The sequence below is a fragment of the Mytilus galloprovincialis genome, chromosome 1 (assembly GCF_965363235.1).
Source record: "Mytilus galloprovincialis chromosome 1, xbMytGall1.hap1.1, whole genome shotgun sequence".
Taxonomy (NCBI): Eukaryota; Metazoa; Mollusca; class Bivalvia; order Mytilida; family Mytilidae; genus Mytilus; species Mytilus galloprovincialis.
Window position 1 is genome coordinate 76,775,808 of NC_134838.1, and position 25,419 is coordinate 76,801,226.

At 30.6% G+C, this 25,419-nt stretch overlaps 2 protein-coding genes across 5 annotated transcripts in view; one reads left to right on the forward strand and one right to left on the reverse strand.

The window, feature by feature from the left end:
* LOC143084830 (uncharacterized) overlaps positions 1-25,419 on the reverse strand; it is a 138,752-nt gene that overhangs the window by 5,836 nt on the left and 107,497 nt on the right. The window lies entirely within an intron of this gene.
* On the forward strand, positions 1,591-24,897 carry LOC143084515 (striatin-interacting protein 1 homolog). 4 transcript variants are annotated; one of them, XM_076260822.1, is made up of 21 exons: positions 1,591-1,701; positions 3,918-3,987; positions 6,141-6,215; positions 7,307-7,438; positions 8,410-8,530; positions 9,569-9,637; positions 10,065-10,171; positions 11,081-11,208; positions 11,559-11,747; positions 12,692-12,712; positions 15,867-16,054; positions 16,387-16,516; positions 17,514-17,585; positions 17,918-17,992; positions 18,348-18,445; positions 18,883-19,009; positions 20,228-20,328; positions 20,617-20,683; positions 21,258-21,362; positions 21,792-21,996; positions 23,792-24,897. In XM_076260822.1, exons 1-21 carry the CDS (start codon positions 1,615-1,617, stop codon positions 24,040-24,042), a joined length of 2,418 nt encoding a protein of 805 aa, XP_076116937.1. In that variant the 5' UTR covers positions 1,591-1,614; the 3' UTR covers positions 24,043-24,897. The 4 variants fall into 4 exon arrangements, with proteins under 4 accessions (XP_076116937.1, XP_076116938.1, XP_076116939.1 ...); XM_076260823.1 differs by having other exon boundaries at positions 15,882-16,054; XM_076260824.1 differs by lacking the exon at positions 12,692-12,712.

Sequence of the window (25,419 nt, forward strand, 5' to 3'; positions counted from 1 at the left end):
AAATGTAGAGGTAAACGATGATTTTAAGATTTAGAAGGGAACAAATCATCTTGGCAAAATCTCTTTTTTTCTTATTTTGTCAAAATTCATTTTCCCCCTCAAGTTTCTTTTCAAATGTATTTTTTTTATATCTTCATTCAATTATTAAACATGTGTATGTGCTATAGATTTTGGTAAAATTTTAAGGCGGATGAACTGGGGTGGGTATCATCGGAGACTTGCAATAGATTATTATATCGTCTCTAGTATTATTTACACCCAGTTAATTAACTGCCAGAATGCAAAATTCTTGTTTCATAAGATATAAACTCAGCCCACAAATTAAAGGGTCCATGTCGAGGAAATTATTAAGTCTCTCAAACAAAGTTTGGAGACTTATTGTTTTTGGTCAGTTCATATTATTTTTATTATTCTTCCTCTTCTTCCTCTTCTTCCTCTTTTATTATTCTTCCTCTTCTTCCTCTTCTTCCTCTTTTATTATTCTTCCTCTTCTTCCTCTTCTTCCTCTTCTTCTTCCGCCACTTTAAAAATGAACTTGTCCGCAGCGGTTCTCCTAAACGGCTTGTCAGATTTACTTAGGATTTTACGATATGTTAGACTAACATGTCTAGGTGAGCCATCAATGTTTTGTTTGTGCATTGGGGTCTATTAAGGGGTATTTTGGGGGGTAGAAAGGAGGGAGGGGTTTACTATAGAACCCTATTGGATTTTATTTTCTAAAATTTTCAAATGAATATAACTTGAAAACTGTAAGTGATAGATACATGCAGTCTTCAGAAATGATTATAGGACAATAAAACAAATCACATGAAATATAGGGGGAGTCCCTGGGGGGGGGGTAATCCCCACCCCTTTCAATTTGAGAATATGCTTTTATCTTGTAAACGGTCCAGATCCCCACCCCTAAACCATATATATTCTTGAATGGGACGATAAAACAAATCAAATGAAATTAAAAGGAAGTCCTTGGAGGTCATCCCCACCCCGTTCAATTTGAGAATGTGCTATTATCTTGTAAACAGTCCAGATCCCCACCCCTAAACCATATATATTCTTGTAGGGGACAATAAAACAAATGAAATGAAATAAAAGTGATGTCCCTATGGGCTCGCCCCATCCCCTCTTGTTTGAAAACTTGTAAACGGTCAACATCCCCACCCCTAAACCACATATATTCTTGTATGGGACAATAAAACAAATCAAATGAAATGTAGGAAAAGTCTCTGGGGGTTACCACCACCCCCTCCTGTTTGAATACTTGTAAATGGTGGAGATCCCCACCCGTAAGCCATATATATTCTTGTATTGGACAAAAAATCATATCAAATGAACATGGGACCATATAAATGGCGAGTTATGAGAGCTTTGTTTGGGAGACTTCGTAACAGCATCCTGTTACAATTACTTCTTGTTATTATAACAATTTATTTCATTCTGATTGATTATAACATAACTCTTAAATACACAGGGGACTTATTTAACCGAAGACGTTAAATATTGGCATTAAGGGTGAAAAAGTGGGGCGAATTGCTAATGGGATGAGTTGTCTTACTTCCAAGGGTAAGTAACTCTGTTTTGTATACATGATTGTCTCCCTTCTAAATAATAATAATAATGATGGATGCTGGGCCTCGAAAGGGCGAGGGGTTGCCCAAATTAAGGGACCTTTTGCGGAGGCAAAGAGAAGATTCGCTGTCAGAGGTACATCTATAAATATAAGTTTAAAGACAAACTATGAATAAAAGCAATCAACAAATGCAATGTTACTTCCGCTGTCAAAATCATCCCAACTTTAGTCTTTACCAGTTTACAATAATTTACAGAGATTTATACAGTGACTAATTTTAAATTTACACTTTGTAAAATTTAAATGATACAGGTTCTCAGTAATATATGATATAAGTATATACTTTTTTACTTTTCATAACTATCACTGACAATTAAATATTCGATTTTATATATCTTCTTCTTTGTTACTACTTTGATTGTCTTACCAGGTTTTGTGAAATAATTTACTTGCACAGCTTCATGACTGTGATAATTTAGTGAATAAAATTATTAGTATTTGACACACAATCCTTATTTTACAAACTGTAGAGGAAAAAGATAATGGTCCCAAATCAGTAACTGTCAGTTACAGGTTACTGTACAAATAGTTTTTAACAGGAAATCTTTTGAAAAATATTCTTTAAAAATAAAACAGCTTTATAGCAAATGTTTGATTATAAAGCACCATAAACTTTGAAAAAAGGGAAAAAAAACTTTTAAACGAAATGTTTATTTCCCTTTACATGTAGTTCATATCTTTTATTTTACAAAAAAATTACATAGATTTTGTACTCTATAAGTCTGAACTTGGATACTATCTGAAAGCAAATTCTATGGTAGTACCTGATCGAGACTAGTATTTACCGTCAGAATTTCACAGTTTTTATCAAATAATTTTAACAGGAAATCTTTTGAAAAATATTCTTGAAAAATAAAACAGATTTAAACCAAATATTAGGTTTTATCATATACTTAGCATTAATATGATAGCTTTTGCATATGTGTAATGAGCGGAAGTACACAGGCCATAATTTCCCACCCGGGCTGATAACCCATATCAGGGGTATCTCGTGTACAAAATCCATAATAGTGCCTCTCGTGCAAGTTACTTCTGATATTTCCAGTATCATTTGTTTACTTTTCAGTATACTACAGGTACTACATTTTACCATAAAATTTGCTTTCAGATATAGTATCCAATTAGGGACATTAAGAATACGATATCGATGTTATACATTTTGCAAATAAAAGAAATGAACTATAGTGTGTGATAACATTGTGTGAGGGAATTCGACGTTTGATGTACCACTGTTCACTCCAGTGCAATTTATGACAATACAACTGCATCAATCAGAATTATTTTTTTGCAGTGTTTTAAGAAATGATTTTGCTTTGTTGTCGCGTATTATTTGTGAAACATTCAATGTTTTAAAAAGGCGAATTTTCTTTATAAAGTCAATGATTATGTTGACTTTTGAAGGCCAAACTTTCTACAGCCTTAAATACGCTAATGAAAGATCCAAAAACTATACCAATACATAACGACATGATTATGAAATTATAACAAATCTATTGGTTAACAAATTTTTACTCGTTATTGCAAAATAATGAACTTAATATATCTGACATTTTCTCCCTACCCAGTTTACCCCTATACATTTTTATGATGTGGACTGGTCATTGTTATTGAATCGTAGGCAATTTGATTGGATTAAGTTGTTATTAGTTTACCTTCAAACTTGTTTATGCTTTTCATACACGACTATTGATTAATTAGAACATGCATGAATGTGACCGGTAACTAAAATGACCTTCAAACTGGACACTGGACGAGTCAATATTATGTTTTATCAATGAAAGTTAAGGTATGAAAGGTAAGAATTGCCACTTATTCGATTTTCACAAAATTTTCGGAATATACAGTTGGAAAGGTTATTTTTTAAAAGCCTATTGTGAAGAGTAAAGAGAAAGTTTACAAATAATACGTTTTGTTCCATTAAACAAGTCATTTTCGTAAGAGAAATACCGAAATATATTTTACGCACGACTACGGCAGGTAAAATTATTATTTATCATAATAAAAAAAAGCATTTTTCAGTCTCATTGGAATATGTTGATTACAATTAATCCCAAACTTAAGAAGTAAGTAACTAAAGTCAAAATATGTCCGATCTGCCTATTTCTGCACATCAAAAGTCAATACGATCGTTTTAAAGTCAATTTCGTCTACCTCACAAAATCTTGTTAGGCACTATAAAAGCAAATAACTATTTGTGTAGTTTTTACCCCCAGTTCCATGTAGTTAAAATATTTTGAGTAAAGCTGACTGTTTATGAATAGTTAGATAATTGAGTCTTATTATTTTCCAGAGTATGACGGATAGTCCAGATATAGAATTTTTGTATGATGATGCAGACACTTACCAGAGTGAAATGTCAGGTATAGTTAAAAGAAGTATTGACAGATAGTTATTGATTATTAGAAATATTACAAGATGTAAACAGCATGAATAATAAATTTGTATCTGATGATTTCTCAAACATGTCAAAGTATCAAGTTTTTCTTTTAAGGGGGCTCGTGGGTCTAAATCATTTTTTTTATTTAATATAGGATTTTCTATATTTTTCTACATGTATATATGAACTTTTTCTTATACCTAATAGAAAAATAAAATAAAATAATGGGATCACCGTACATTTACGCTCACAATCTGACTTTGAAAGAAGCATACATTTTTGTTAATGTTCCTTTTTTCTGTTGAACTAATAGCAGAAATAGTGGTAATATCGAAATACAAAAATAACTAAATTACAGAAATTGCTTAAATTTTACAATTATTTAGTTTATGTACAGCTTCTTCGAAAGCAACAATAAAAAATATAGGTCACTGATGAGTTAAAAAAGATATTGCAATTTTAATGCAAAAAATATGGCATTTTTGCACCAAAGGGAGATAATTTGAAGCATTTTCAATGATATCAACATTTTAAAAGTCACCTGGGGCCAACACGAATTGATTTTTTGGAATGATTTATGTACCATATGATAAAGTCACAATTTCTAAAGGTAATAGATAAAATGTATAATGAAAAATAAATGTTTAATTTTTTTCTGAAAATCTTATACCCGCGAGCCTCCTTAATGCACTTATTTGTAAAAAAAATTTAAGAGGCATAAGCTGTCAAAGTCATGTTTCCTATTTGATAAACTCTCAAATATAATTTGATTTATGAAACCTAAATTAGAGCTGCAAAAGTTCCATAGAGGAAAACAATGCACAATTTATTGAACATTTATTAAGTATCAACTTTCTTGTGTTTTCCTAACTTGAATCAATCAAATAAACTGTCAACATGATCCATGAAAACTATTTATTTATTTATAAATATGAACAGACAGGCAGGCAGATGCAACAAGTATTATGTTGATATTTTATTTCTTTTGTTTGATCACATTTCAAAGATAAAAACATATAAATTATTAAATCATTTACTCATTATTGATACAATTGAGCAATGGGTAGACTTTACATAGATAAATTCAGCCGTATTTGACGTGAAACTGTACTTATGTATCCCGTCATACTTTGAACCACACCATTATTTTATTTATTATTTTTACTGTAAGTCTGTTTTTGTTATATCTACTTTACGTGAGTCTGCATTTATGTATGCCGTCATACGACAAAATTATTTTTATGTCTACCTGTGCGAATTTCAAACGCGCAATTTTACACCAGTAATGAAAACCTTCTTTCATTTATGGGTAGACTTTACATAGATAAATTCAGCCGTATAGGAAAAGCAAAATGAGAATGTTGAATTTGATGTATGCCTTTTTGTACTACTTTGTTACATTTGTTGTTTATGTAGTGATATTAAGATGATAACACAATATTGACTGTTGTACCCCTATTTTTGACATTTTTACTCTTTGAGTATGTTTGTTTTGTTCATGCATCGTTGACAATGTAATGGAATTTGATGCGACTGTCATACAAGTGAGAGGTTTAGCTAGCTATAAAACCAGGTTCAATCCACCATTTTCTACATTAGAAAATGCCTGTACCAAGTCAGGAATATGACAGTTGTTATCCATTCGTTTGATGTGCTTGGACTTTTGATTTTGCCTTTTGATTTTTGATTTTCCTTTTTGAATTTTCCTCGGAGTTCAGTATTTTTGTGTTTTTACTTTTTAATCTTATTATTATGAGATTGAACCAAACTGGCTGCTTGACGCAACTAAAGCCAGTCATGATTTCAATATTCTGCTTTCATTATACCCCTTAAACAAAGTTAAAAGGGCATATAAGAATCAGTCTGCCTTTCCATCTGTTTATCTACCAGCTTCTTTGTTCATTTAACTTCAAACTTTGTAGAATAAAATATCGCCAACATTGCCATGTGGTTAAAGGAATTTTTATGCTGTCTAGCTAAATGTTAATCCAAAATAAATATGGCCCATTCACCTTAGAAATTTTGACCCTTTTCAAAACCAATCTTTTAAACAATGTTCCAGAAAGGGCTCGATTGCCAAAGAATTAGAGAAACACATATAATGCAAATTCATACAATAATAATTATATTTTGTAGAATTATACAGTTACACAGAAGAAAGTGAGTTTGCATTAAATAGAAAGTGCTTTGAAGATGGATTCACAGCAAAAGGTAATAAATTAGAGACTTAAGAGCTACCAAAATGTCAAATAAAAAAATAGGTGTCTAAAAAACTCTTTTTCAAAAAAGGATAAAGAACATTTTGAAATAATTCAATAAACATGTTATTACATGAAAATTCACTGAAATCTTTATATCTTATTCAGGTAGTGACAGGGACAACCTTGATATTTTAAGTTTGTTTTTCAGATGACTGTATCTACTGTGGATTCATTTATTTTCGTGGGTATTTATTTTCGTGGATTGCTGAAAACTTGCATATTCATGGATATTTGATTTCGTGGTTTTGACAATCTCTGTTTACTAAGCCTATTAAAATATGTATTTCGTTGAACATTTGATTTCGTGGTTAACCCGTACCCACGAAACCCACGAAAATTGGTATCCAACGAATAATAATGAATCTTCAGTATGTTATTTACTCTAATATTAACAGTTTCAGCTTTGCAAGTAATAATCTGTTTAGACTTTGTTCTACATATTAGTTGAAGTTTGTAAGATTTTGACATCCAAATAACATTTATCAGTCAAGTTACTAGCTTTATTCCTGGCTAAATTTTGTTGTTACAAAAATCAGTTATCAATCAATGTCAAACCTCTAAGGTTAACAGTTATTATCAATTAAACATTTCAAAGATTTCACCTTAACATTGAACACCATGTATGAATTGAAACATTAAAAAGTTTAATGAAATCTGTAGACCCTTTATGCAGTATAGCCCCTTAAATGTATGTTTTACTGATTTTCACAGTTTTAATAAAACTATTGGAGTAAGGCTTAAAGTGGAAATTTCTAAATGATCAGCCAAGTGCGGTATTTGAAAATATACTAAATTTATTTGCAATGTGCTAAGATTCTTAGAATTTTCAGAACTATTTTGAAAAATAACGTAAATTTGAGTACAGTTTGACAATAAATGGGACATATGTTATTGATAGAGCTTTTTGATTCATCTTGTGAAGTATTATTATTACTTGGTATAAGTAAACCTATGGCAAACAATTCAAGTACATATATGAACGAACTGTATACATTGAAACTTTTTTTTATTACAAATAAATTGATTCAACTTATATTGCAGGGTATGACAAGTGGACAGAGACATCAAGTGAAATCAGAAAGAAACACATAGTGTATCTACAAAATGAACTAGAAATAGCCAGTGAAGAAAGGAGAACAAACGCTGTTCATGCTGTTCTTTATCTTGTCCAAGGTAAGTGTTGATGACAAATTTAAATGTTCAACTAATTATAAAGGAGTAGGTCCAGTAAGACCACTTTTTGGCCCCAAAATATAGCAGTTTTACAAAATTGTTAAAATGTAAACTTTTAGTTAATTTTTGGACAGTAAAATGGTCCTGCTATATAAATATAGGCTGTTTTTGACAATACAATGCACATATATAGGGTACTATCACCATTAAGTCATGCTTAATTACTGAAATCTTCACAATTCTATCATTTTTGTTAAATTTTAGACGGTTTTCGTGTAAAACGAAAGTGGCCGCATTCGTGTTCATCCTTAATATTGAAATGTAAGTTGTATTTTATGATAATACATAACATATATAAAGGTTTAGGATGAACACGGATGCGGCCACTTTCATTTTTGACAAAAACCATCTGAAAAGTGACATTTTTCGGCATATTTGGTAGATTTTTCATATTTGTGCTTGAATCGGATCGTTTTTAATGACTTAATCAGTTAAAATCTTTCACAAAAACTTATTGATTCAAATGAAATAGACACTTAAGTGTTTAAAAAGTGGTCAAAATCTTTCGTCAGATGAACTTGAAATTTGAGGCCAAAATCGGTCCTTACCGGACCGGACCTACTCCTTTCTGTAGGCTTACATTTGTTATTTCAGTGCCTTTTGTAGCTGAGTATGCTGTATGGGCTTTACTCATTCTTGAAGGCCGTACAGTTACCTATAGCTTATAATTTCTGTGTCTTTTGGTCTCTTGTAGAGAATTGTATCATTGGCAATCATACCACATCTTTTTTTTTAATTTAATACAAACATTGGCATATTGGTGGCCTCAGTCGATTTTTGCTCTTTGGTCAGGTAGTTGTCTCTTTGACACATTCCCCATTTCCATTCTCCATTATATAATCTCAAAATCAAATCTACTGAAAACTGTTACCCCAAAAATAAATGAATTTACAGTATATTTTTTTATCCAGGTGTTTTTGGAGAATGCAATTCATTAGAAGAACAGATGGACTGGGAACACAAAAATGTGCACATGTTATATGAACAAGGAATTTTTACTTCTTTTGTTGAATTATTATCCTTCGAAACTGAGTAAGTACTATTTATAACTTCAGCATATACAATGATATATAGTGGGGTTGAAGATATTTAATGATTAGTTGATGTACATCTACATTTTTGTTGTACTTTTTCCATTTTCTTTTGTGGTCCACAAACTGTAACTCCTCTTTAACCTTGAATTTAGTGAAACTTATATACTAGATCTTTGGTTTAGTTTAAAACATATTTATTTATTGTGGATTGGGAAACAAGTTATCACAACTTATAGTAATCACTTTCCACTTTGCTGGTGTGAGTGCTGCCTTGAAGCCGCATTAGCCTGCTCTTTTTATCATGCAAGAGATATTGCTCTCTCTTCACAGGGGTTGGCCATTGATTGTGCCCTTCTAATGGACAATCATTGTTTCTCAAGATCATACTCGCAAATGGTGTCGAGGGAGAGTCGAAAAATTCAGTACCAGAAATTTATTTCTAGGAAAGGGGACTGAACCAGGAGCCCTCATGCGCTAATCACTACACCAAGGCTCTCCACTTTGAAATTTAGCTGTATTTTGCCTCCGTATGACCTTAGATCTACTCCCAATCACCTTTTGACGTGAAGAAACAATCACTTTTTAATTGTGACATCAAATGTTTTGAATTATGATGTCAAAGTTTACGGGAACCTGTGTGATTTTACATAATGGCAGATAAATTTGCATACAAGTGTAAATACGTCAATTGCCTACCCTCTTCTATCAAATGAATGGTTATAGAACAAAAGAAAACATCTTCCCCTTTAGTCTAATGAGTGGCAATAGGACAAAAAATATGATATACTTTTAAAAGGAAAAATATTTTTTTTTAGAATTTCAAACAATATTTATTTATAACACATACATATACATGATCATAGTATTATAATCTATTACACATATGCATAATGAAATATTTCAATCAAAATGTGTTAAAGCACTTTGTAACATAAAATTTAGGTGAAGTAAGCAATGCACTGGCTATTTTCTATTTTGTTTATACATGTATTTGATGAATTTCTAACCTAAATGTCAAATGAATCAATCATTTTAGAAATGGAAAAGCAGCAGCAAATGCCTTGATTAAACCAGCAGTATCTCTAGCAGATAGTCTAGATCTTAGGTAAGTATCAGTCTAACCATCATCCAGAGAGTGCCAGTCAAAATACTAGTTTCTATTGTAAAAAGTGTTCAAGTTTTTACATTTGGGAGAGTTGATCACAGGAAGGGATTGAGCTATTATAGTAACAGTATTTTTTTCTTGAATGATATTGAAAACTGTTAATTCAGAAATTATTGCGAAAAAATGTGACAGGGTTATAGTAGCAATGATTTAAATTCGCATTTTGAATTTTTTATATGAATTAAAAAGGATTTTTCTCAATGAAGCAAAAATCAACATTGCATTTTAGTCTAAATGACGAAATTGCATTACAGTAAATTGTAGCTGCTGAAAGGTAGTGTTATAATTTAAATTACTTATTAAACAACAACTTTCAATGCAATTGTTAGATAAAAGTGAAATGAATCTATTTACAATTATTTTTTAGGATGATATTAAATGTATTGTACACTATGGTAGAAACTATGAGAGTACCATTACAGTCTGAAACAGAGGAACATAAACGCAATAGAGAACTTTTTACAGAAGAGTTGGGTGAGATATTATTAGTTTTCAGTAAAAACTAGGCCACTTTCACCTACATTTTACACTTTTTGTGCAAGATACTATCTGCAGTCTTGATGTGTCATGAGACTGTTTAAAATAATTTTACAAAGTTTTATTTGGTCAGAAAGACAAAAGTTGAAACTACAATAAATCATGAAACAGCCAGATCAGTTGATCAGCCGACCGTGTGAGGGCTGTATAGCTAGTCAAGGTTGTAAAAAATTCCCATCATCAATTGATTGGTTGTTTGATGCCACTTTCAGCAAAATTGGCTTTTTTTTGTGTCGGTGAGTTTATATTGGTTGAGGAAGCTGTTGTGCTAGGAGAAAATCACTGATCTTTGGTAGGAAAACTGACACTCCTAGTAAGTAAAGGTTGGAGTTGCACGCAGGATTCAAACTCACAACCTCTACCCCCCGACCACTTCCACTTTGATCTTTGGTAGGAAAACCGACGCTCCTAGTAAGTTAAGGTTGGAGTTACACGCAGGATTCAAACTCACAACCTCAACACCTCGACCACTTCCACTTTGATCTTTTGAAATTTCACCTACACATACACCAATGTATTTATGTGCATAGAATAGAAAAAGACAAAATATACATTTTGATGAGATGGGGCAAAGAAAGATATATGTCACCACCATTGCATTTGGATATTCATGCCAACAGTATATTTTTGTGTCAATTATATTAATAACATTAGAAAATAGAGTGGGGTTGCTTAATTTGAGTTTTACCAGTGAAGCTTGTCTCCATAAAGATTTGTAGGAGCAGTCACTTTGCACCATGGTCACTATTCAGATGCAAGCAATTTGTAAGTATTGAATACTTAAAAACTATTGTCTTTTTTATATAAAAAAAAAACCAACAAAATAAAATTGTTCTTTTATTATAGTTCAGCCATATATAGGAGATTCTGTCTTGCTTGTGAGTTTATTTGTCATGGTAACAAAGTTCTGCAGTGGAAATGCCCCACATTTTCCAATGAAAAAAGTTTTATTATTACTTTGGAAAATAACTTTGGTAAGTAAAACATTTTTAAATAGAATTTAATTTATTTTCTTTTGGATTGTTTTGTTTAATCTCTTATCTAAAATTTTGAAGAATTGGAAAGAGAGTTCACTTTAGTTGCTTGATTTGATGGTTTTAAGTTAAATTGGTCAGTTGTTTGCAAATTTACAGACAAATATGATAAGGTTAAGAGGTTATTTTGATTGAAATATTGTTAATAAGAACAAACAAAGCTATCCACTTGAAGGTCAAACGATGTGAACATTTTTATCAATGAAATTATCTAAAAATGCAAATTTTGTTATAACAAATATTTGAATCATTTATCTCATGATTACGGTACATAAAAATTTTCATTACAGATTTGTTTGGGAGGATTAAAAGATTTACAAGACACAAAGAATAAAGTGAGAGAGGCTCATGGGATATCTCCCCTACCAGAGGATACATATGAAGTCTGTAAGAACATGAGAGCTTCATCTCCTCCAGCATCTGCTGTTGATTTGATCGAACAACAACTTCCACGTAGAGCTTTCAGGGGAGGAAAGCGGGTATGTATACACACATTTATCTCTCTTTTAAATCTCATTTTGAACTGAAAAATTTCCATTTGATCCCACCTAACCCTGTATTAAATTTAATTTTGAAATTAGTAATTTATGTTTTGTTCAAAAATCATTTAAGACTTTTTTCAGTTTCACTCAATCTTCTATTCTTAGTTTCAGAATTGCTCATTTTATAAAAATTCACAATTCACCTCTTAAAATTTGCAAATAATTTGGATAATTATCTGTGGATAAATACATATAGCATTGTCGTAACATTAACTTATTTTTTATGACCGATTTTTGAAAACAAATGATGTTCATACTACACAGCTACTTTTGCATAGGTACTATTTCTGTACTAAAAATCTGTAGTGCTGGAAATTTACTTTTAATATTTAGTACTATTTTGTTACTTTAAAACTATTGTAAAATTTTCAAACATGGAATATTGTATTATTTCTGTACTAAAAATATTTAGTAAAAATCAAGTACTGTAAAATACAAGTACCTAAATATTACAATAATTTTAAAGTAAAGAAATAGTACTAAATATTAAAAGTAAATTTCCAGTACTACATATTTTTAGTACAGATATAGTACCTATGCAAAAGTAGCTGTGTATGATAATAAGTTTGATTTAGCCATGGAAAGTTTTTTGCAAGCCATTTTTATAAGTACAAGATGAATTTTTCATGGTTATTTTAAATGTTTTATATTTACTGAATGCCCATAACTTGTATTAGACGTTAACATACTGAACAATCTTAGATATAGGATGCCAGATGCAATAAAACTAAATTAACAATCTGTTTACTCTCTTAACTTTTCTAGAATTTCTAGTCATAATATAATATCTCCATGATAACAAAAAATAAAATACCAATACAATATATAAGAGTTTAACTAATATTACCTATATTTAATTAATTTCTGCCTATTTTATATAGGATGATCTGTTTATGATGAAGGTTTGTCAATATTTGGCATTGCAATGCATCATATGATAAATAAATCCTTATAAACAGAATCCTCTGCATGGCCTACTAATCATGTGCTAGTATATATACAGTGTAACCTGTGTTATCAGACACACTGGCGGACCAGAAAAAAATGTCTGATTAAGCAGGGTGTCGGAATACTCAGTTTTTTTCTGCACGGGTAGGCATATTTTGGGACCATGAAAATGTGTCGGTTAAAGTAGGATGTTGGAATACATAGGTGTCGGATTAACCAGGTTACACTGTAGTAGTTAAAACTGATTTTTCTGCATGGAATTTCAAAAGTATTTACGGTAGAAACTCAAAAGAAATTAAAATGGTGGTTAAAATTACAGATTTTAAAAGTAATATTCTTTGTAAGTTAAAACTTTCCTTGGGGTTGTAATTTCTTTGAATATATATATACACAAAATAGCAGGTGTATTGATATTATCCACTAAATAAATGAAATTAAAATCACAACGAAAAATTTAGATTTACAAAAGATGACATCTTTATCAATAATTTCTCGGAGTCCTGATTTTGATATACATGTATTCACACAATGAGTTAATTCATATTTTGTTTCTGCTGGTTTTAAACCATTATTATGTAAAAATTAAAAAAAATATAGCTGCTATTTCAATAACTATAATACTGTTAAGTTCACTATAGGGAACAAATTTGTAACTTCGATCTTATTCCAATTTATTTAAAGAAGAAACAGCATACAAATTTTGTCCACATTTGTGACTTAGGCTTTCCTAATCTTCTTTAAGACTAACAGACTTTACTGATCTTAATTAAAACTAACATTGTTTTAAACAGTGTCACTTGTACATGTAGTTTATATTTTTCAAGTTCTTTATTAGTAGACAAAAATAAAGCTATGCTTTTATCAGTTTGTAAATTGTCTCCCTTGCAAAAGTGTATTAGTGTCTTAGGAAGATAAAAGAGAGTGACAATACACCATGTACATGTGTACCTCATTGGGAAATATGGGCTCACTTCTCAGTCAGATCAAACAAGCTGGTATTTGGTGCTTCTTCATATTTTATTCAGTTATGTAAAAAGTAAAATAAAAAAAATACTGAACTCTGTGGAAAATTAAAAAAAAAAGAAAGTCCATACAAAAGGAATTTCAGAGATTGTATAATGATGTGAGAATTTTGGCATGATGATTAATGTGAACAAGTTATGTGATATATTCTGTTTAATATTTTAAAGGATTTGAAGCAAGTTGTTTAGTGCATGGTTTGCCTATAAGAATTAGTAGTTCATAATTCAGTGGTCACATGATCTTTTGTGGAACTGATTCCTTGTTTTGATTATGTACCTCTGACTATAATGTTTAAGTACATTCTTCACCAGTCCAATTTCTGTAACATGAATTGAATTTTTCACATTAAAATTTACACTTATATAAAAATGATCCAGAACTTTTCATAAGGAACCCACTGACTGACCTAAGGGAGTGGCACACTCCAGTCATGCTTAAGTGATTTTCTGTATAACCAACCAAATTTTTCCCACAAAAGGGGGGTACTGACCCCTAAGCCCCCTGGAATCACCTATGTGTTGGTACAAGTCCTTATAAAAGATCTGTTTATGGTAGTCAGCTCAAATCACAATTCTTGGTGCTAGGTGATACACTGCCATGACTGCTAGGAACTGCTAGACAGCTAAATTTGATTCATAATTTAGGATAGTATGGCCATGTCCAAAGCTTATATTTGGCAGACTTTAGCTATATAGAGAATGTGATATAACCTTTCAGTCAGAGATTTTATTTTGATTGATCTGAAATCAAGTTAAAAGTTAATGGTAGCGTTCTAAGTAGATGATAAAATAACGATTAATGTACACTTTGTTTTTAGTTTCCTTGTATTTTCTTTTTCTCTGTTAACATTTTTTCAACCTTTTTTTAGTTCAATGTCCTGTTGTATAAGCATGTCTTTGTTCTTTTCATGTTACTGAATATAACAGCAATAAATATTTTTATGTATATATGCAGCTGCAAACAAATGGTGCTGGTTAGTTGTTGTCTGTGATGCAGGTCTTGTGTTTGAGGCTGAGAAATGGGTTATTCAAAAAAGGAACCAAAGCATAATGAATTATATGTCAGTTTTAGAAAAGCCTTAAAAAAACCTCACTTCTTTACATATGATATCATATAATTTAACAACAAATGCCAATAAGTTTTCACAAATTGTCCCATGGTTAGTGTATATTAGATAAAAAAAAAAGTTCTACTTACAATAAGCAATACTGGTTGTTGGAAAAAAGTACTGTGGATTCATTATTATTCATGGAATACTAATTTATATTGATTTTGTAAATCATGAATTTATAGATGTTAAATGTTCATAGAAGTACAAATTTTTAACTGGTATGTATGCAGACTTTGTCAAATATCCTCGAAAATTATAAATTTTCCATTGTCTAAGAAATTAGTATCCATGACAATAAATGAATTCACATTGTTCGATGAGTTAAATACAGTAGTTTTAGGCTATCTTATAATCCATTTACATCACTAATGAATATGTTGATGTACATAACTGTATGTAATTGTATTTTGTCTGATGACGATCTGTAAGAGTGCATGACTTTGGTTTGGGTTTGTTTATTTGTATATATATATAACTATAACTAACAATGTCACACGTAACAAATGTACACAGCAATCTTGTTTTTAATGGGTCAAGTACTCAAACGATTAAACAGGAGAGGAAAGATATGAAAATTAATATTTAAATTAGAGGCAAAAGACCCTTTTTTCAGGAACTTGTTGTTTGAGCCATTTAGTTCACTAAATACTGGAATAACAGAAAAGCCAATGAAACCTTTGTTAATTCAGATACAATTATATTGTGATGTGGGAATGGGCACACTACTTTCATGGGAATTAAGGATTCAAAATTTTATTTTCACTGGAATTCAGGATGAAACCCCTTCTACACTTCCCCTTTAATTTTTATTAATAGAGACAGCTTGTGTATTTGGTACGTTAGAATGGTGTAATATATTAATATGTGTGCTCTTCTGCTAATATGCTTGCTTTTCTAACCTCTTTTCTGTGCGCCATCTATCCTATCTTTCTACGGGCACTGTATGGCTTGCTCGGCAACATCGCAATTTAAAGATCTTGGTTAAACAGAGTAGTTTGAATGATGACCCCTTTGAGAATGAGAATGGTACAGATGATCTGATGAAAGATGTAGATGGGATGAAACCCAATGGGGATGATGAGCAGCTTCCACCAACACCACCTAGACCCTCAACACCAACAGTTCCACAGTATAGAATATTACCATGGAAACCTAAAGTTAGGTAGGTTTTGAGCTCATCTAGTGATTATGTCATAAAAAAAGAAAAAAACAGTAGAGAGATTACAGCCACTTTATAAACCTACTGCAGGGTTAAAATTGTATTGGGACTATTCAACTCTTTAATTTTATGAGTCTGTGGTTTGGTATATATTAGAGTTTTCTAAATGGGAAATATTTAAAAAAAAAAAAAAAAAAAAAACTAACATGTTCTTTTTTTAGCCATTCTGATTTTCTGTAATGAATTGTTTTTGGAAATGATATTAATTATATTTATTTTGAGGTTCTACAAGTTTTTTTTAATTTTGATTTAGTTTATCTATTTATATTTTTCAGACAAAAAGATTTAGAGTTATTTTTAGAGCACACAAGGAAGAAATTTGTTGGTTTCCATGTAAAGAATGATTTTACATCTTTAGCTGGGTTACCAAGACCAATACATGAAGGAGTAAAGGTTCTAAAACAGGTACAATATTATCCATGCTACAATGGTAACATAAGCAACTGCATCTTTCATCAATTTGAAAATGGAAATTTTTGTATTAAAGAGGCCACCATTTTATAATCTAAAATCCTACATGTACAGATAAGAGGAGTTTATTGCTGGCCTCTATTCAAAAGTATAGCATTGTATAAAGTAAACAGACCAGATTTAGCCAGTTGTACATATGCATTATATATTGTTAAAGATAGGCAAAAGATACCAAGGGGATATTCAAACTCATAATTAAGGTGGTACCCAACACTTTCACTAAAATTAATTCGGCTCGTTTAATTTTCATAAAATTTGGTCAAAGTACAATGTAGTTACTTTGAACCTTTAACAAAAATATAAAAATTTCAAAAATTTTGCCCGTTTTGTCAGAAAAATTACACTGGTTATATAGCAGTTTGACAAACACCAATTTTGATCATTGAGAAGCTTAATATTCCCTTTACAACACAATGTAATTAAAACGTTTAGCTGACTTTACAGAGTTAACTCCCAGTATAAGTAAACTAAAGACTGAGGAACACACACACTCCACAAAAACCTGTGGTTGATCTTAGGTGTTCTGAAACAGTAAACAGATTCTGGTCCTCATGTTAGTGAAAACAAAAATAAACTCCTATTTTCAATACAACCTAATTATGATACAGATTTAAAATTATATGACACATGCTTCTAAAATAACTTTGGATTCAAAATTATTCATTCAATACTCATCTTCTAGGAAAAAGTCACCTATGAATTTAGGTTTCCAACAAAATACAAATTCCTAGAGGCCTGTATGCAGAATCTATCAGTTCCATGAAAATTTATACCCAGGAATACAAAAGAATCCTCAGTCACCTTTATCAGGTGTGGTCAAGATAAACGGTTTAGGACGCCAAATACTGTTTTCAAAAGCACAACGAAAAACGGTCTACACAGAAAGGCAAAAATCAGAATTGTAATATAATGAATTTTATATTTTTTTCAGCATTTATACATATCACTCACAGAAATTCAGATAAAAAAAGAGGAAGAAATGGCAAAGAATCCTTTGTCAAAGGTAAGTTATTAGATATTATTTGCTGCTGCTACTTGAAATTTGAAAATATCGCAAATTATTCACAATCTAAGTTAAAGATTGATATGTACTCTTGCCAATTCCTTACCGATAATTTGAACCATTATAGAATAAGATTGAGCAAAATTAACCTGATAAAATTTTAAAAATAATTTGAGGGAAGAATTTCTTATATGAATTTTAATGTCTTTCACATGTATATGAGCAGTTAGATGCTAATAATAAAATGTTGTTTACATTTAATAAAAAGACTAAAATTATAGTTGGACCTACAAATATCAGAAATATATCATCAAAATTGTTTATGTTTGTAGCCCGAAGGAGAGATCCAGAGTACACCTGTAGAAATATTCTATCAGGAATTATTACCTAACTTGCCACAGTACATGGTATGTTACTACTTAAACAATAAATGTATTTGTGTTGTAAATATCTAACAACAGGGGAAAACTTAACGAAATAAAGTATGGTTTATTACAATCCTAGCATTATGTCTGATCCGAGCCCTGTTCCACTGATGTCATTTTGACAGAATCTTGTTTTATTTTTATTATGCTAGTTTTCTGTTATTTTGTTGCTAAAATTTACTAAAGCTAGATATTTATTAGTTTTTTATTTCCATGATCTTTACTGTGCTTTACTCTAGAAACTTATGCAGGTGCACTTTCTTGTGAAAGTAAGTCGTTGTGATCTACTATGGAAGATTGTTGTAATTGCTTCTAATTAGATCCTTTCTATCTACAGATTGCTTTGCTGAAGATTTTATTGGCAGCAGCACCTACATCTAAAACAAAGACTGATTCTATAAATATCCTGTCTGATGTTTTACCTGAAGAAATGCCGTAAGTATCAATACACTGTTTAATATTTTTATTTGGAGATGAAAAAATATTTATAGATGAAATAAGTATACAACTATGCATTAAACTGATAATTAGAAAAAGAAATTGTTATATATGAAATATATATTGAAAATTCGCATGTGTCAAAGTCTTTTGTCCATGTTCTGTATATATCACTTCACATTTTTTTATCAGAACAATGTACCTAGACACTATAAGAACAATGATTAACAATTTAAATTTGGCCATAAAGGATTTCTATTGTTTAAGTATCAAAATAGTTGATTTTCTCATTTGCAAGTTGATTACACTCATGACAGTTATGTTAACCAGCTAAACAGTCAACATTGGTTTGCTCCATGAGTTAGGTTGGTGGTCATGATCTTCCAATTTTGTTGATAATATACTTGAAATTCTGTTGTTGTTTTGCTTTATAGAACTACAGTGCTGCAATCAATGAAACTTGGTATAGATGTGAACCGACACAAAGAAATCATTGTCAAGGCTATATCAGGGTTGACATTGTTACTGTTGAAGCATTTTAAATTGAACCATGTATATCAGGTAAGTTTGTTATGGTCTACTTTTAAAAGGTCATTGCGTTTTGTTTTAAGATAATATATCGTTCTTTCACTGGGTTTGTGTTATTTTTTTTGGGAAGTTTCCACTGATGCATCTTTAAAATACAATCATACATTAGAGAGATTTTGTGCCATGAATATACTTTTATTACTATTATCTTTTGTAAATAAAAATAAGATGCCAAAGTCAGAGACATTTCTTCACCAGAATTCTAATAACTTGGATGTAAGCAGCTATAGGTCCTTATACAGCATTCAACAATGAGCAAAACCCATACCCGCCCTGACCTCAGACAGTCAACACAACTTCCAAAGAGCAAACTGTAAAAATCATTTCGAAATAACTTGACTTTTTAAATCGACATGATGCAAAAAAAGATCCATGAGTACAAAGGTAATTTTTGTTGTTTTATCTTTTGATATTTCCCAGGAACTTTGACCTTTCCTTTGTAAAACCAATCAGGAGTTAAGTATATCTTTTATTTCCCTTTTGGAACAGAACAGTCAAAAGTTGTAAGTCACAATTGGGGCAATATGCGCAATTGTTTCTCCATAGGCCGTAATGGTAACGTTTTCTTCTGTTGCTCAGCCCATATCGTAAACTTGTATATGTATGATGGCTTGTTTCGAAGCTGAGACATTTTTACATATGTGGTTAAATTTTCGGGGTACGAAGTGTGATTCATTTTTCCGTAATTTAGCAAACCCCGAGAATCCTTTTGCGATGTGGCTCCTCATGGTAAAAAATCCCATTTTTAACACAACAAGTTCTTTGAAATTTTAATACTTTGAACACATTTAATAGCTCCATGGTTTTTACACATTTATTCTGTGTTCCCCTACTTTCTAAATTAACACTAATGGTTCAGCTCAGTCATTTGTTTATCATAGAAATGTGTCAAATATCACTACACAGAGATTTTTTGTTTACACGTGACTTTTGTGTTCCTCATTTCAAGGCGCATTAGGGGTATTGTCCCAATTGCTGTAGAGTCTAAAACCAAAGCTGATTGATATGATAAACCAACAATCAATCAATGTTTGATATGATCAAGGTCAATCATTCAATGTTTGATATGATGAAGGTCATCAAAAGAAATATCTTTTTACATAAGGAAATTGAATTATCTTTTACATAAAAATTCTCACAAATGTTTGAACTTGTCAATGTAAATGACAAGCATTATTGATTTGTTTTCAGTTTGAGTTTATGAGTCAACATCTTGTGTTTGCCAACTGTATACCATTAGTGCTCAAGTTTTTCAACCAGAATATCATGTCCTACATTGGTGCTAAAAATAGGTAAGTTCTTTGAAAATTATGTTAATATTTTACTTCCAAAGAATTTCTGTTACTTTTTTAAACAAATTTCGAGTTTGAAAATGAATAAAAATTAATTTTCGAAATTAAAACAGGTCATTAATATAGTGAGAATTCATATTTGAATAAAAGATAAAGTGAGATCAAAATCTGTGAAACAGTAACCCAGCAGCTAAAAAAAAATAGAGTACCTTTCGTTTTTTTTTTTAATTTTAAGATTAAAAACAACTTTGATTTGCACTTATATTATTTTTCCTTATTTTAATACAGTATACCAGTGTTAGATTTCCCATGTTGTGTAATTGGAGATCAAGTTGAACTGACAGCAGAGGCATTGGTAAGTCAATCAACTGTTCTATATAATTATTTCAGTCATATAAAGTTAAAGAAATGGTTTTAAAATTCCTTACAAGACATACAACAGCTGTTAAAAAACTTCAAACTTTTATGTGAAATAGTTACTAATTTAGATGTTAAATGAAGTATCTATTTTTAATAATGCTTGTTTACAGACTTTGGCAAATGTACTTGATCAAATATCCACAAATAAACATTTTTTCCAAAATCCACAAAAATAAATTTATCTGCATTACTGATAAGGGCTATTCCAGAAAAAAAATGTATGGGGGGTGTTGGAAGGCAGTTTTTGTCAGCGCCCACCACCCAGAAAATTGTAATTGAGAATTATAGTGCATTATAGTGTGAAAAGTTGCTCTGATACCCATCACCCATGTATTATTAATACAATGTGCCTTCCAAACCCCCCTCCATACATTTTTTTTCTGGAATAGCCCTAATAAATATTGATTGAGAGAAATCTGTATCTATATATATGTTTATAAAGAGTTATTCAAGACTGTGACTTGTGATTGTTTAGAAAATTTTATATAATTTGAATCATATTTTTACAGGAGAATGGTGACAATCAGCAGTATTGTTGGAGGAATCTATTTTCTTGTATAAATCTACTGAGAATTCTCAATAAACTCACAAAGTGGAAGCACTCAAGAACAATGGTAAGGATTTGAGACCGACTTCAAACATTTTCAGAATCATTAGTTGCAAATTTGCAATGGTTATACGACATAGTGTGATCAATTCACCATATTCACATTTGCTTTGTAAATAGAGGGACTATCTTGATATTGAGTAAATGTGAAGAAAGTGAAGTTGTATCCCAACAAACAGTGTTTTTCAAGTAGACTTAAATTTCATATCATTTGTAAGAAATACTCTTTTTCAATTTGAATTAAGTTTTTAATGCAAAAAAAAAAAAAAAAAAAAAAAATAGGATTAAATCAAAATTCACTGGATTGATGAGATTTTATAGATATTTTCTTGTATAACTTTAAAAGAAAAAAAACAAAAGCTGAAATGTAATAGTTACCAGTTTCAGAAAACTGGTTGCCTTGAGATTGTTATAATGTAACAAACATACTTTTCAGATGCTAGTAGTATTTAAATCTGCACCAATCTTAAAAAGAGGATTGAAAGTAAAACAAGCCATGATGCAGCTTTATATTCTAAAACTACTGAAGATGCAAACAAAGTATCTAGGTAGACAATGGAGAAAGAGTAATATGAAAACAATGTCTGCTATTTATCAGAAAGTCAGACACAGACTAAATGATGACTGGGCTTTTGGTAATGGTAAGTGGAAGACATTTTATAGCATTCATAGAGTAGTTTTTCAACTGCAATCGGGTCATAAAAGAAAGTATAAAAAAGAAGATGTGGTATGATTGCCAATGAGACAACTATCCACAAAAGACCAAAATGACACAGACATGAACAACTATAGGTCACTGTACGGCCCTCAACAATGAGCAAAGCCCATACCGCATAGTCAGCTATAACAGGCCCCGATAAGACAATGTAAAATTCACATTGAAAACAAAGGGGAAGATATGAATCTACATTTTAGGGTCCTTGACTTGCAATGTTCTGCTTGAGCATTCCGATTCAAGGTAGATTCAGAAGAACTCTCTGACATGTAAAAATTATAACATGTTGTTTTCAATTTTCATGGGGTTTCAATTTTGAAACATTGCAAGACACTGTAAAAATTAATTTCTGATCTGATTTGAAAATTTATACATTTTGTAATTTGAAAATCTGAATATATACTAGTCAACAAAAGAAACGATACACAACTTTTTTTTTCAAATTTCAAGATGAAGTTTTCCATTTAGAAGACCAATATTGAAGGTAGTAATACTTAATAACCATGGAAATATAAATCTGTTTAGAAAACATTTTTTTTGTTGCTTTTATGACTTCATTTGGCTAAATTTGAATTTTTTGACAAAATTTACATAAAACGACAATTTTAAATAACAGAAGTTCCAACTAATGATGTCAACCTCTCATTTAAAGGTTAAGACCATGTTTGCCATCAATTCTTTTTTAAAAATCGCACAGTTTCTTTGTTTATTTGTAAAGCAAAGTCTGGCCCCATAAGAAATCGTTAAAATAAATACATTATCCATTGATTTACCTGATAGACAGTATGTGTAAAGTGAAAAGGGTAACAATCTTAAAGCTTATCCAAAAGGTTTCAAATTAATGGTGTTGTTTTCATATCGAAAGCATTGATTTGAGACGAAAACATTTTTTTCTTTTTGCATTTTTTGAGATTTCAAAAAACACTTTTTTTTACCAAAAATTGAAAAAAAGCAATATTTCAACCCATGAGTTACAATATGAACATAACTTGATTAGCATATTGAATATTTTTAAACAAATTTGAAAATTCATTTAGTACTTAGAAAACTGTGGGTCGATTTTTGATCCAACTTTCCGCTTTGAATTGAAAGCTCTTTAAAATAGTGTATCTCATTTTGTTTTACATTTAATATCTTTAAGGCTGTCTGCTGGTCATGTTTTTGAATTCTTGTCATATTTTCGATTTTCTCAGGTTTTATCCATCCAAATGTATTAAATTTTTTTTTACACGACACCCCACTTTTGTCTTCATAAATCTGTTCAATAGATCATTTCAGATTTAGTGATCCGGTGGCATGAAATCCTTGTTATTTTTTCTTGGTTTAAAGGGTAAAAAACAATTCCAATGTTAACCAATAGTAAAGTCTGAAGAAAACCCTTTTCCCGCCATTTTCTAAATGTCTCGTATTTTGAAAACTACACACGAGACTAATGATTTTATTACTTTATTTTGTTTAAATATCAAAGTTGTTTTCATTTTAAGCAACCACATGAAATCCTTGTTATTTTAAATTAGAGCAGCAGACATCCTTAATGAATTTTATTCAAAAGTTTTGTATCGTTTCTTTTGTTGACTAGTATATATATATATTATAAATTGTTTATATGGAAATGGATAGGATTTAAAGAATGTTTAAATAACTACATTATGTCTCTTGGTAAAATATAAAACAATCCAATGGTTGATTTGACATTTATAAACTCTTTTATCTATTAATAGATATGGATGCAAGACCATGGGATTTCCAAGCTGAGGAATGTGCCTTACGTGCTTGTGTGGACAGATTTAACAACAGGCGTTATGGGAACAATGGAACGGATCCAGATTTTAAACCAGTTGATAATTGTACACAAAGTGTGTTGGGAGAAGATCTTGAACTTTGTGAAGATTTTAAACAAAATTATGAACGATGGTTAGATATTGAAGTCTTTTCAAATCAAATTGATTGGGATCAAGTTATAGCTCATTAGTATGCATACCTAGATTTAGGGCATGCAGTTATATGTTGTCATCAAGATGTTGGACAGGAGCTTAACTTTTGTCTCGTCAACTTAAGGTTTGCTTGTCGTGACCCCAGCCTCCACTGATAGTGGGGATTCATCATTATTCATTGGATACAAAATTTGGTTGGTATAGAAAAATCAGGTTTAATAAAGTGCAAATTTTCTATTGGCATATACATTCAAACTTTGATAAAAACCATGAAATTAAATATACAAATTTTTTCCCCCCTCAATTCATGAAAATTGGTATCTGTTAAAACTTTTAATACATAAAATTACGAAGATATATCCAGGTTTAGAATTTTAGATTGAATACGAAATATAGATTTTGGTCCATATAAAATAACATTGCATACATTATTTGCATTGGGAATTTTAAATTCAAAATAAATATATGTTTAGTCATCTGTGAATTGTAAATAATCTCCTACCCAAAACATATACAATGTAAACCTGTTTTTGGATATTAGTCATATAATTGTCTCACAACTGAACTAATCCAAGAAACTTTAACAATCAAAATATAATCAGGTTTTTTGTAATGATCATATGTGAAAGGTAAAAAGGCAAACTATATATGGAGAAAATGGATATGATAAAATTCTCTCCACTTATAAAAAGAATATATAATCTCATATATATTATGAAAAGTGACTAACTATGTTCAATACTCTTAAACATTTGTCAGGAGTGGAGTCATGTACTACAAAATCTTATAAACTCTCAGCTGGTATTGCAGTTGGATAAAAAATATGAATGAATTTGAAATTATGTAAATTGTTATTTATTATTTATAAGCTTTATAATATCAATAAATATATGTGAAGAATACCTGTTTTTGAGATCTGGAATTAGCCATACAATACAGGCATGACTTATAAGATACTGTAGTGAACTAGATTGGGAATAAGGATTGTCATTTGCATATGACTTGACCAGAGACTTGGTTATTGTTGCATATGGACACCTTGTGAAAGCATTCCTTTGAGACTTGTTCTAACAGCTTTCAAGTTTATGTGAGATTCTTTGTCAGATTGTGCAGTTGACAAAACTACTGGTATTTTATTGGATATTTACCATGTGTTTTGCTTATTATAACATTCTGATGTCTATAATTGTCTTACAATTTGATCAGCACTCTCTTGAACTTCACATGAAGATCTATCATTATGCCAACATTTCAATACAGTCTTTAAATACACAAAATTACTTTCAATGTTAATGGCAATTATCAATCCTACAAAGAGCTGAAAATAGGATAATGGTGAGTAAGTTCACACACACAAGAACCCCCCCTTCCCAAATTAAAATGCATAATTGGATATTGCAGATACCTTATGTTAT

Bases quoted from the DNA above. Each gene is read 5' to 3' on its own strand.
- LOC143084515 (XM_076260822.1), top strand. From the start codon at position 1,615: ATGATGGATGCTGGGCCTCGAAAGGGCGAGGGGTTGCCCAAATTAAGG. The intron at 7,439-8,409 runs GTAAGTGTTGAT...TTTTTTATCCAG, and splicing joins TGTTCTTTATCTTGTCCAAG to GTGTTTTTGGAGAATGCAAT. The intron at 17,993-18,347 runs GTATGTTACTAC...TTCTATCTACAG, and splicing joins CTAACTTGCCACAGTACATG to ATTGCTTTGCTGAAGATTTT.